The 14,279-nt window shown below is 38.8% G+C and overlaps 1 protein-coding gene across 2 annotated transcripts in view; it reads right to left on the bottom strand.

Annotated features, from left to right (window-relative positions):
- Window positions 1-14,279, bottom strand: part of LOC112055716 (uncharacterized) — a 127,738-nt gene that overhangs the window by 24,337 nt on the left and 89,122 nt on the right. For both annotated transcript variants that reach the window (XM_052886798.1, XM_024095903.2), the window contains exons 2-3: window positions 11,971-13,266; window positions 11,374-11,483 (exon numbers count right to left, since the gene is read on the bottom strand). In XM_052886798.1, the coding sequence (XP_052742758.1) occupies window positions 11,374-11,483; window positions 11,971-13,266 (1,406 nt within the window). The remainder of the gene's footprint in view (window positions 1-11,373; window positions 11,484-11,970; window positions 13,267-14,279) is intronic.

Here is a 14,279-nt window from a genome sequence, read left to right as displayed (position 1 = left end):
ACATTTTTTAAATGGGGTAATCTTCGGAACTACAGGGCCGATTTTAAAAATTCTTTCACCAGTAGAATGCTACATTATCGGGGAGTGCTATAGGCTATATTTTATATTGGTATCATATATATTAGCCGAGTTATCACAGTTTTTGTCATACAGGTCGGACTGAAAATCCTCTTAAGCAGACTTATTCGCATGCGCTGCCTTAACTATTGTGTAAAATTAAAATTAATGTATGGAGACTTTATGTATCTTTAAAAGTTCTACAAAAAAGTCCGCGACACCATATATCTATCTTCTATATATTAGCAGATATAGTACCTTTTGTGTTTTAAAAATTATTAATTTTATATACTTAGGTTTACGTCATTATTTATACAACTAAACTTTAACCCTTATTAAAATAAATTATTTAATAATCACAAGGATAATATGGAGATAAGATTTGCCCTTTACAGTATGTTAATTACTTAAATAGTTTCGGAGATAATACAAAATTTCTAAAAGACGCAGAAATTCCGCTATATGACGCCTGGCGCTATCATTTACGTAGTTCCCGTTCCCGTGTGAATATGGGAATCAAACATAGCCTATGACACTCGCAAATAACGTAGCTTTCTATTGGTAAAACAATTTTCCAAATCGGTCCAGTAGACCCAGAGATTACCTCCTACAACCACACGAACTTTACCCCTCTATTTCTCTTTCTCTTGGTCATACCACCACTCTCGAAGGACTGGAACGATTTTGCTAAGAGTAGGAGTAAGATAGAGAAGTTACAGGGTAGGGTAGGGTACGGGTAGGGAAGCGTAGGGGTAATGTAAGGGTAGCGTAGGTTTAGGGCCGGGCTTAGGGTAGTGGTAGGGTAGGGGTAGAGGTAGGGTAGTGGTAGGGTAGAGGTACGGGTAGGATAGGGAAGTGGTAGGGTAGGGGTAGGATAGGCGTGAGATAGGGGTACGGGTGGGATAGGGGTAGGAAAGGGATAGGGTACGGGGAGGGTAGGGGTAGGATGGGGGTAGGAGTAAGATGGGGGTAGGGTGTAGGTAAAGTAGGGGTAGGTTAGGAGTAGGTTTGGGGTAGGGTAGATGTAGGGGTTGGGTAAGGTTGGGGTAGTGGTAGGGTAGGGGTAAGGTAGGGTAGGGGTAGTAGTAAAGTTGACATCGAAATTTACGCGGACGAAGTCGCGGGCGTCCGCTAGTACATTATACAATGTTCATGTAGTGGTTTCTTAAAATAAGTAATCCAAAAATTCCTCAGCGTCCTTTTTAAGTGGCACCTACTACAGAACTATAACTGTACAGCTTAAATATTTCTAACAAGCTAACTTGATTAATCATCGCGTCAACTTTACATTGACCTCCTCCATATATTTCGTTCCCCACTTAAACTTCACCGTTAAAAGAAAACCTTCGGGACTTACGGACCATTTTATATTGGTCGCATTTAAATTGTAAAGCCAAGGTATTTTAAACCCTATGGGATGGTTATAAGAGTGTTTTGTTTGGATAATAATGTTAGTAGGTTGTTACTTGTTAGTCTAACGGGATGGACACAGCCTAAAAAGGGATGATTGTGGGGTAGTGCGGGTTTTTGCGAACTCTACGCTATGGGTGTAGGCTGTGGCATGGCTTTATTGGGTTAGATATAAATCACTATGGGTGATAAGTGATTCCGGATTTGGATCCCATATGTGGTGCAAATCTTGTACCATAACTTTTTATTAGTCAATGCCCCTAGTTTGGTAGATATACCAGGTTGAGTTTATAAGGAAATTGTATTTTTTCTTACCTAAAGGAAGACCAAGATGATACCGTTTTATTGTTAGAATAGGGATGATGACGGTTTTAAAATTGTATATAAATTAGGAGTATGCTAATAGTAAAGCAATTTTTCACTACTCTTGCTCAAAAACACTGTCATATTACTCCACAGCGGGGCTAAACAAGCATTTCAGCCTCTAGGGGCTAAAGTAATTTTGTTTTTTTTTATTCTTGTCTGTTACGAGTTCTAGCCAAGTACTAGCCTACTATAAAACGCGTGAATTTAAAAAACAATTGGCGTGAATAATACACACCTGATTTAAAAAAAAATCATTGTAAATTTGTGATCGTAATTTACACATTTTTCAACATTAACTGTTATTGTTGTATCTAGTGAGAATGGTGATCCTAATTTGGAGATGGATGAAATTTTCAATCTGTTACCATCAAAGTCGAGACGCATTTACTTAAATACCTACCTAGGTAAAGTGGAGAAAACAACAACGAATGGATTCACTTACGAAAGGAATTTTTTAAACTATTATCTCCCACGTTTACCTCACATACTCATTATTCATCTTTACAATAGTCGGAAATTATGTTACCGGGTAAAAGCATCACCCTTAATATCCAAGATTGTAGATTTTGTACATTTAATTTTCAAATTAAATAAATCATTGAATATTGTACTAAACTATTTTATTTTCTCGCAATCGTAGTGAAAAACAGAGTGTAACACGCGAGGCTAAACCCATTATAAACTCGGTTTCTATTTAGGCGGCTCTCGCCTTACGTCTCGGGCCCTAAAAATACCTCGTATATAATGGGTCTTTTTAGCCCCTTGTATAACAATCTACTATTGTTTTTTTTTTAATTGTTGTCTGTTACGAGTACTAGTCAAGTACTAGCCTACTATAAAACGGAGGAGGTTTTATTCGAAAATAGAATCATTATAGGTGAGGCCCTGATTGTTTTGAAAAATAAATAAAAAAAATTTTAATAAAAAAAATTCAACCGACTTCCTACTCGAAAATTAACCTAAACTAAAAAGCAAAAAATAACATCTTACCTATATGCTACCTTCGGATCAGTTTGAAGGCGGTGCCAATCCAGTGTCATGTTTTAATTAAAGCCGTTTCTGAAAGAACCACAGAAATTTTGTAATTTAAACGGCTTAAATTAAAACATCACTGGCTTGGCACCTCCTTCAAACTGATCCGAAGGTAGCATATAGGTAAGATGTTATTTTTTGCTTTTTAGTTTAGGTTAATTTTCGAGTAGGAAGTCGGTTGAATTTTTTTTATTAAAATTTTTATTTTTTAATTTTTAGTGTTAGCACACCTACTGAGTGTGAACACAAATGAAACGTTATTTTCTTATAATAAGTATCTAAGTCCTAAAATCCCAATTTTAAAAATACTACCTTAACTCATATACAAAATTTCACTCCCCCTTTATCCACACCTAATATGAATATTCAGAAAAACGTGAAAAGAGACTGTCCTCCGTCTTCATCATCAGACCCTTAATACAGTCACAACCCATCTAGGTGGAAAGTACTCATCAATACAAATAAATCAAGCCCAAACAAAAGGTACCTGCTGTAAATCGTTGACGAGTTCCATCGTCTGTGTTTCGGCTCCATCGTCAGACCAACTCCAAACCTTCATAAAATTGTAGTGGTTTAAAATACCTTATGGAAACACTAACAAACGCACTAGCCGTCCCTACGATTTTCGAAAGTTCCCTTCAATTTCTCCAGGATGCCATCATCAGATCCTGACATGAAAAAAATGGGACCACCCTGGAATCAAACCCTTCAAAACAAAAAAAGAATTTTCAAAATCGGTCCACAAATGACGGAATTATCGCTGGACATACATAAAAAAAAAAAATAAAAAAAAAAAAAAAACATACATACAGCCGAACGTAGAACCTCCTCCTTTTTGGAAGTCGGTTAAAAACTTTAAATTGAAATGAAATGCATCACTTGTACTTGTACAGGTGAGATTGTAGTCGAGGGCTAGAGAAAAAAAATATCAGAATCTCGTCATTCGAAGTTACTTAAGAGTGTGCAATATGTAATTTGGTGGTTACAAATGGTTCTGGATCTCAGATTCTGGAAAAGTTAGGAGCCTGATATTTGGGTAAATGATATTTCAAAGTGTTAGCTTCGTTATGACTATACAAAATACACTATTTATAAAACTTTTCTCGATAGTTTATTTTTTTGAAAAATACATGTTTTGCTCACATTTTGCTTTCAATCTCAGGAAAAGCAAACTTATTTTCTTAAATTTTTGTTTTGTATAGAAAATTAGGTATATATCCTGAACATGGCCATTTTGTTTTTCGTTATGTTGTTTAATTTACTTGCAATTAGGTAAAAATGGTTTTGGCGCACACGTCATAAAATTTGCGTCGCGCGTCAATCGCTCCGTGCTTTTCACTCACGTGAAAGTCGTAATTCGGCGTCTCGTTTGCTCTTCGAATTTTATCCATATCGTACCGACGCGCTGCACGCTCTTAACCAACAAGGCAGTCAGGATTTTATTATGTACTACATTATTTGATAATGCTCCACATTTTCCAAGTGCAAGCGCTAACAAATGTTGTACCCGGACCGTAAGTTTGATGTCCACCGGCCAATTATCGTACCGGGAACTGAATTTATAGCCAAATTACAGACTTTCCCCGGTGGAGCGCGGCTTTACTTTCTCTTAAAAGTTTCCACCGGTCTAATTAGTGATCATGTTGTACTGTTAAATACAGTGCTATTATTTGGGCTATTAGCCTACGTATAATCTTTGGACTATACTATACAAAAAAATTTTAATAAAAAAATTCAACTGACTTCCAACTCAAAAAATAACTTTAACTAAAAAGCAAAAAATAACATCCTACCTATGTGCTACCTTCTGATCAGTTTGAAGGCGGTGCCAAGCCAGTGATGTTTTAATTAAATACGTTTAAACTACAAAATTTCTGTGGTTATTCCAGAAACAGCTTTAATTAAAACACGACACTGGCTTGGCACCGCCTTCAAACTGATCAGAAGGTAGCACATAGGTAGGATGTTATTTTTTGCTTTTTAGTTAAAGTTATTTTTTGAGTTGGAAGTCGGTTGAATTTTTTTATTAAAATTTTTATTTTTTTATTTTTAGTGTTAGCATACTCTCTGCGTGTGTACAGTCACAACCTATCTAAGTGGAAAGTTCTTATCAATACAAAATTATCAAGTCCAAACACATGGTAGCTACTGTGAGCCATCGAGGAGTTCTCTTCACTGTGCTTCGTCATCATCACCAGACCCTTAATACAGTCGCAATCCATCTAGGTTGAAAGTTCTCATCAATACAAATTTATCAAGTTCAAACACAAGGTAGCTACTGTGAACCGTCGAGGAGTTCTCTTCACTGTCCCTCGTCTTCATCATCAGACCCTTAATACAGTCACAATCCATCTAGGTGGAAAGTTCTCATCAGTACAAATTTATCAAGTCCAAACACAAGGTAGCTACTGTGAACCGTCGAGGAGTTCTCTTCACTGTTCCTCGTCTTCATCACCAGACCCTTAATACAGTCACAACCCATATAGGTGGAAAGTACTCATCAATACAAATTAATCAAGCCCAAACAAAAGGTGACTGCTGTAAATCCTTGACGAGTTCCATCGTCTGTGTTTCGGCTCCATCATCAGACCAACTCCAAACCTTCATAAAGTTGTAGTGGTTTAAAATACCTTATGGAAACACTAACAAACGTACTAGCCGTCTCTACAACTTTCGAAAGTTCCCCTCAATTTCTCCAGGATGCCATCATCAGATCCTGACATGAAAAAAATGGGACCACCCTGGAAGTAAACCCTACAAAACAAAAAAAGAATTTTTAAAATCGGTCCATAATTGAATTATCGCTGGACATACATAAAAAAAAAAAAAAAAAAAAAAAAAAAAAAAAACATACATACAGCCGAACGTAGAACCTCCTCCTTTTTGGAAGTCGGTTAAAAACAGAAGTTTAGTTTGCAAGAACCAGTTCATGATTAAGGGCCCCGAATGGGTTTGAAACTAGTCGGGCATATAAAGAATCACTTGCCTTTTCCGACTCTTGATCCAACAGTTAAGCGAAAGCTTCTTAAAGTGTTGTTTTTATCCAAAAATATTAATAAACTAGCGGAAAATATTATTCACAAATTCCGCAGGAACCATGTATTTTTTCGAGATAAATAAGTTGCTTAATTACCACCTCTATCTTCCAATGAAAGTCCCAATAAAATCGGTTCAACCGTTTCAGAGATTAGCACGGACAATCTTTTTATTTATATTCGTTTTTAAGCTTCTTGATAGGACTTCAGCGGCGTCATCGGGGTTTTGGCTGAGCGCAGAACCATTCCTCGAAGGCAGAAGCAGAATAGATGAGCGGAACGACTCTCTTAGGGCGTTTTTTTTTCTATATATGGAATAAGCTCGCCACCACGATCTCACCTGATGGTAAGTGTAGATGTGGCCTAAGGTGATACGCGGTTGTCTAGAAGATGCCTATTCACTCTCATCTTAAAGATGCCTAAGTTGTAAGAATTAGGAAATACTGACTTCGGGAGAGAGTTCCATACCCTAGAAATACCATGCGTATAAGAAAAGAAGGATTTTGAGTTACTTTGGCCACATAGCCCGTCGCCTTCCCGATAACCTGAATAAAGTAATGGTGGTGGGCAAGGTGGAAGGGAAACGACCACGCGGCCGATCACCGACCCGCTGGTCTGATCAGGTTAAGTCGCTCACTGGACTCTTTGGCCATTAGAAAAACTGAGGACCGTACTGTGTGGAGGCAAATCGTTAACAACGCATCGAAGGGACTGCAGTGCGGACACGACCTTCAGCAATGAAGAATACGCCCAAGAAGAGAGAAGAAAAGAAGAAGCAAATCGCTTCGTACGAGTCCTAGGAATGTCAATGACGTAGGGATGGAAACCTACCCGGTGTCCTGCAGTGCGATGGTAAAAAGTGACGGTGGTATAAGCTCAAATAGTTCGTCTCCTGTGAGACTTGGATCTTGGCTTGGCCGTGCTGAAAAGGTATTTTGGCCTGATTGTATCAGTCTGGGCATCCCCGAGAGAGTGAGTATTATTTATCACCTGCCTGTGAGTGGTCACTGGTCACTGAAGTGGTAACTAACCTCTCTCTTTTTAAATTCCTCAAGTTAGGAAACTGTTATGTAGCTTTTTTTTTTTATTCTTTACAAGTTAGCCCTTGACTACAATCTCACCTGATGGTAAGTGATGATGCAGTCTAAGATGGAAGCGGGCTAAATTGTTAGGAGGAGGATGAAAATCCACACCCCTTTCGGTTTCTACACGGTATCGTACCGGAACGCTAAATCGCTTGGCGGTACGTCTTTGCCGGTAGGGTGGTAACTAGCCACGGCCGAAGCCTCCCACCAGCCAGACCTGGACAAATTAAGAAAATCTCAATCTGACCAGCCGGGGATCGAACCCAGGACCTCCGTCTTGTAAATCCACCGCGCATATCGCTGCGCCACGGAAGCCGTACTATTTTTAGTTACTTTCAATAATATTGAAGAAACTAAGTATACCCGTAACTTGTCACCGAAAGGGCTGTCAAGTGTCACCGCCCCCCATTAGCAGCTGTCAAACTAATGAGCTATAGCCTCTCTTGTCAAGCGCGCGTCGGCCGAAATTCGTCAATGTACGGAAATATATTTTGTAATTTCACACTTGACTAATTTAACAGTGTTGAAAGAGTTATTTTTCTACAGTGAATTGTTGTTTTATTTGGTGGAAATCGCATGAAAAATCGTTTGGTATTTTATGAATTAGCCGCCGCCGGTATCCGCGTAGCTCCTGTTCCCGTGAGAATATAGAGATAAAATATAGTCTATGACACTCACAAATAACGTGGTTTTCTATAGGTATAAGAATTTTCGAAATTGGCTCAGTAGATCCAGAGATTAGGACCCATTCTTACTGCAAATTTTTACTCTTTATAAAGTATAGCGAACGCCCGCGACTTCGTCCGCGTGAAACTCGATGTAAACTTTCAACTAACCCTACCCTATCCCTACCGCTGCACTACCCCTACCCTACCCCACCCGTACCCTACTCTAACCTATCCCTTCCCTACCTTACCCTACCCTTAGCAAAATCGATTCAGCCCTTTGAGCGTGGTGGGATGACCAAGGGAAATAGAGACTTCTATGCTAATATTATAAAGAGGTAAAGTTTGTGTGGTTGTAGGAGGTAATCTCTGGATCTACTGGACCGATTGGGAAAATTGTTTTACCAATAGAAAGCTACGTTATTTGCGAGTGTCATAGGCTATGTTTGATCCCCATATTCACACGGGAACGGGAACTACGTAATTGAAAGCGCAGGGCGTCATATAGCGGAATTTCTGCGTCTTTTAGAAATTTTGTATTATCTCCGAAACTATTTAACTAATTAACATACTGTAAAGGGCAAATCTTATCTCCATAATATCCTTGTGATTATTAAATAATTTATTTTGATAAGAATTTAAGTTTAGTACTACAAATAATGACGTAAACCTAAGTATAAAAAATAAATATTTTTTAAAACACTAAAGGTGCTATATCTGCTAAAATATAGAAGACAGATATATGGTGTCGCGGACTTTTTTGTAGAACTTTTAAAGGTACATAAAGCCTCCATACATTAATTTCAATTAATTCAATTCAATTACACAATGGATAATGCAGCGCATGCGAATAAGTATGTTAATGATGAATTTCGGTCCGACCTGTATGACAAAAACTATGATAACTCTGCTAATATATACGGTACCTATATAATATAGCCTATAGCACTCCTCGGTAACGTAGTATTCTACTGGTGAAAGAATTTTTGAAATCGGATGAGTCGTTCGTTGAAACGTCCGCGTAACCTGCGACGACGCAAAGCACGTGTCATGTATTTGTTTTTTAATTTGCCATATCTTTTTTTTTAATATGACCAATATTCCCATTTCCCTCCAACTAACCGAGAAAGACTGTATTAGGAGTGGGTACGACAATAGACCAACGTGGCGGAGATCGAACCACTAAACCACTACTCGGTGATGAGTCCGACCGCTCTCACCGTTGAGATATTGAGGGTCTAAAGTGCGAATATATGGAAAACGACGCTGCAATGTGGCAACGCAGTAATGAGGCGACGCTCTTATGAAGGTATTATCACGAAGTTTGTTTTGCGGTTGCCTAGCAAATCCCTTGCCCTACTGACCCGCTAAGCTATCAGACTGTTACGAAGAGTTACGTTGACATTACTGCTATGGAGTGCGACAGTAATGCCTAGTTTAATTAAAGTCTTAGTAATGCCAGGCGTTATAAAATGTTATGATGCAGTATCAAATCAAATCAAATTTCATTTATTTTCAAATAAGGCTTAGTTTACAAGCACTTTCGATACAACAGGTATATTATTGGATGATGGTGTTAATTAGTCGATAACTTAAAATTAAAGTTACGTGAGTTCCAATTATTATTATGAGCAATTATTATTTTGATTAATAAATATTCTTATTAAAGTATTAATTTCAATAGTATAGTAATAAAAATAGTAGTCGTATAGTCCGGAGAGTTAACAGTGCTTATGTGCTCCGGAGAGCACGTAATCCTGCTCATTGTGTACACCACAAGCCCGCCAACTCGCACTGAAGTTGAGTTATGGTTCTAAGCTCCAAAATTTCTAGTAGAAGTCCTATAGAAGAAAGGAGGTCTACCCCGTGGCGTGTACAAGGATTTTAACTAGGTTATGCACTATACATTTAGAGCCTCAATAGTTCAATGGTAAGAGCGGTCGGACTCGTCAACGAGAGGTGGTGGTTCGATCCCCGCCCGTTGGTCTATTGTCGTACCCACTCATAGCGCAGTCTTTCCCGACTAGATCGAGGGAAATGGGAATATTGGTCATATTATAAAAGGATATGGCAAATATACTTTAAAAAAAAATACAAAATTCCTTCCTCAGTCCAGATTCGTAATGAATTCTAAGGGTAGGCAGTGCATTTTTGCATCTATAATGTGCACGCTACTGGGACTACCCTATAGGAGGCCAAAATTAAATTAATTAAAAGGGGGGTTAAAATTGGTTCATTGGTTTATAATAATTATCAGTTTTATAATAAATCTGCTCAATAAATAGACTTAAAAGGAAGTATTTTTACCACCTTCCGACGTAGCAGGATTGCCCAACGTTGTTTATTTGCGTCGCTTCCTCTCAGCGCTTTGAAATGTTAGCTCCGTTTCAGTTCATCTGGAGGCGCGAGTATAAATAGCCACAAAGTTTACACAACTGTCCGATGTGGCAGGTTGGAGTAGAATGTTTCTATCTCCTCAAGTAGTTCAATACTATTTTTTTCTTAAGAATTAGCGGAGGCTCCCGAGAAAATTAGTTTGAAGCTTTAATACCCGTTATACCTTATACTATATATAGAAGGACCTGTATCGCACTCATAGTCACGAACAAAATTGTCTGTCATTTTCTGAAGAAAACGAGCTTACATTTGGTATATATCTTATACTAAACTAGAAGTTTTTGCCCGTTTTTTACACAATTCAATTACACAAAAAGGTATTTTAACGGAGCTCCTTAACCGACGAACATGATTACAACTATTTAACATCAATAGTATAGAGACAGTTTTTATAATCGCATTAGATCGTTGATCATATACTTTGACAGAAAAGTAACGTCTAGCGAGGCAGGTCCTATACAATAATTGGTCTGAGACCTTATAGCATTTTATATTTTAACCCTTATTTCATCTCATGGGGGTGAATTTTTTTATATATTTAAACATTTGTCTATGTTTTTTTTTCTAAAAATAAATTTTGAAAAATGGCCGATTTACATTTTTTAAATAGTGTAGACTTGCTGTGATGGGTGTCTTGTCTTGTCTGTGATGGGTGTGTTGTGGGTGTTAGGAGTAATTTTGGACAATTTTAACCTTAATTCTGACTTGGTATCAGTTACGTAAATCTTGTCGCGAGCCCCCTGCCGTCGAATGTAACAGTCCTAACAACCCCGTTAACCGTGGCTGGACAACTAATTTAGTTCAGAACGGTGATGAATGAAATAATAATGCTTTAACTACCAATTTATGATTATTTGGAAGGTCGAAAAAGATTATTGCATTACAGTTCTTTTCATGTAGGATGGTGCGGATGACAGTTCGTTTCAATCTTGAAAGTTTTCCGCGATTCACGGTTATAGTACGTATTATGAACGTCCAGCGCCGGCCCGATGTAAATTTTAGAATGGAGCGGGATCCAATTATGGCGCCTCTCCTGTTTGCTCCTAACATTATACTAGGGACATTTGAAAAGTTCGTAGCCTAACTTAATATAGACAATCGAAAAGAAAGAAAATTCTTTTATTTTTCTTTACCATTTTGGCGCTCTCTAGGATTTGGCGCCTGTTCGACCGCTCCGTTCGCCGTATGGACGGGCCGGCCCTGTGAACGTCATACAGGCGACTGTCACCGTACCCATGCTATCTAAAAAACACTAACTCCTATTGCATAACTAAGGCATCCTTTATAAAATTCAATGTAACGCATGCTTAGTAAATTGTTACTTACCTCGACAACCTGTCTTAGATCTTCTACGTAGACATTCTCCGTTTGCACAATTTCTGCGCACACTCGCTCTAGCTGCGATAGTCCAGGCATCTCCTCAAAGGCGTTTTGTCCTGGCCAGAGACAATATATTAACTTTTCTTAACTTAAAAGTACGTTTAACTATTGTTATTAAGGTAAAAGGAATAGTATCATCTTTTGGAAAACTTCCAACAATACTCATTGATCAACGTCTACATTGATCGTGTCTTATTTGGGTAAAATATAAAGAAGTTAAGAAGCTGCATAGCCCAGTGAGACGTAATAGCCCAGTGGATATGACCTCTGCGTCCGATGCACTTCCAACTTTCAGTGGTGTGCATTTTAAGAAATTAAATATCACGTGTCTCAAACGGTGAAGGAAAAACATATTGAGGAAACCTGCATACCAGAGAATTTTCTTAACTCTCTGCGTATGTGAAGTCTGCCAATCCGCATTGGGCCAGCGTGGTGGATTGTTTTACCTAACCTAACCCTTCTCATTCTGAGAGGCGACTCGACCTCACCAGTGAGCCGAATATGGATTGATGATGATGAAGAAGCTGATCTAAAAATACTTACGTGGCAAATCTGTCCGACTGTCTTCCGACACGCTGGTCTTGAGCAAACCAGCACTATTCACGAAGTTGTTGCTTCCATTCGCTGACGTCATATCAGCATCGCTGTGATCGTCCAAGCTCTCGATCGAAGCTAAGTATGCCGAGTTCACTCCGCCTTTATTTTGCACACCACTGCTTGAAGTTGAACTAGAGGAAGCAATGGAACTCATCGATAGAGGTCTAGTCACTTCAATCGCTGGATTAAGTCTGATTACTTCTTTTTCTTGTATCATTTTCAAGTTTCCTGTAGACGCCACCGCTTCGGGATAAGGTCCAGTTTTTAATAATTTACTCGGCGATCCTTCTGTTTTAGATCCGAAGTTTTTTCTATGTAAACTATTCGTTCCATCGTTTAGGTTTTTCTGGTATTTAATAGGCGAAGCTTCGGGTGTTGATGTTTTGATTTCGGACTTTTGTGGGGAACTGTCTTTTGATGGCAACTTGGTATCGAACTCCCTATCGTTAGATGAAATAGAGAGCTCGATTGATTGGTCGATGAAAGGTAACGAAAGAGATTCGAAAGCCGTCTTATTTGGATTAGGAACATCGTATATAGCCGGTTGGTTATTCGTCGGGACATCATAAGTCGTTTGTTCATCATTAATTTTAAATTCTGGTTTGATTATAGGAATCGTATTAGCGGTTTTAGCTGGGGATTCGTTGCTAAAAGATTTCAGTGTGGGTTGATCGTAAATTTCAACTGACGGTAATATTTCAAGTCCTGATTGAGATATCTTTGATGTCGCGCCTACTAAAGGTATATTACATCGTCTAGTCGATGATCTGCCTATAGTTATTGATTTCTTTTGGAATTTCAGCGTAGTCGTCTCCGTCGCGCCTGATATCATTCTTTTAACATTCGGTGAGAGATTGTCGAAAGCTGTGGTTTCCTTGTTGGCATCTTTAAACGTCCTTTGCACTTTGTCTTTTACAGTATCACTGGTAAGGTTACACTTGGGATCAATAGCACCATTATTATCACTTTTAGTTCGTAACATAAAAAGGGAACTTTTGTTAACTGTTGCTATGGGTAGTTGGATGCTACCCGCTAACTTGGAAGGATCCTTCGGTGGGCTGGCAGGTATCGCAATGTCCTTTTCCTCTGTCATGTTGTCTTCAATGCTTGTTTGTACAGGTGGGTCGTTTCTGGCATCTTTGGCTGTTTCGAGGCGGTTCGCTTCGGGCCTTAGACTCTTTACCGGCTCCAATAAAGAGTCATATATGCCGATGAGTGTTGGTGTGAGATCTGTTGTACTACCTGCAACAAGAAGATATAAAGTTAGTTTTTGCATTTTATAAGCTACGTACATAAATAGTGCCAGTTAGAGCTACTGAGGCTTTGTATATCTTTAAAATAATTTTAAAAAGTTGTAACTACTTGCAATTTTTCAATTTAAGTCATGGAGACTTTTTGATAGATATCATATTACAATGTACTCTTAGCATGAAATGGTAATTTCAAAAAGATATTTAAGTAGCGGGAAGGAAAAACATCGAAAGGAAATATACCAGAGAATTTTCTTAATTCTCTGCATGTGTGAAGTCTGCCAATCCGCTTTGAGCCAGCGTGGCGACTATTGGCCTAACCCCTCTCATTCTGAGAGGAGACTCGAGCTCAACAGTGAGCCGAATATGGGTTGACAATGATGATAATATAGGTAGCGGCTTATATATTGAACTAAGAGCGCATTTTGGAGTGTTAGCGACGTATTACATTGACGGTTTTCAATTATTTGACATCAAGAACATCTTTAATGTGCTGGTCAACCACAGAGCACGCGACTACCTCTTTTTTGCTTACAATTATAGCTACGTTTTAGACAGCCTCCGTGGCGCAGTGGTATGCGCGGTGGATATACAAGACGGAGGTCCTGGGTTCGATCCCCGGCTGGGCAGATTGAGATTTTCTTAGTTTGTCCAGGTCTGGCTGATGGGAGGCTTCGGCCGTGGCTAGTTACCACCCTACCGGCTAAGACGTACCGCCAAGCGATTTAGCGTGAAAAGGGGTGTGGATTTTCATTCACCTCCTAACAAGTTAGCCCGCTTCCATCTTAGACTGCATCATCTACTTACCTTCAGGTGAGATTGTAGTCAAGGGCTAACTTGTAAAGAATAAAAAAAAAAGTCTTCTTCAGTTCAGTGATCTGAAAACCACAATACTTGTAGGTACCCTAACATTCTGATGTTTTATGTAAAGTATGCAAATAAGCATCAAGCAGGCAAAGTAACCGTACCGCATACACTATGAGAGCTAACTGGTTAACTGTACAG

Source organism: Bicyclus anynana, chromosome 18, assembly GCF_947172395.1.
Source record: "Bicyclus anynana chromosome 18, ilBicAnyn1.1, whole genome shotgun sequence".
In the NCBI taxonomy this organism is placed as follows: domain Eukaryota; kingdom Metazoa; phylum Arthropoda; class Insecta; order Lepidoptera; family Nymphalidae; genus Bicyclus; species Bicyclus anynana.
The sequence above is the reverse complement of the archived record's forward strand: the minus strand, read 5'-3'. Positions and strand labels throughout refer to the sequence as shown.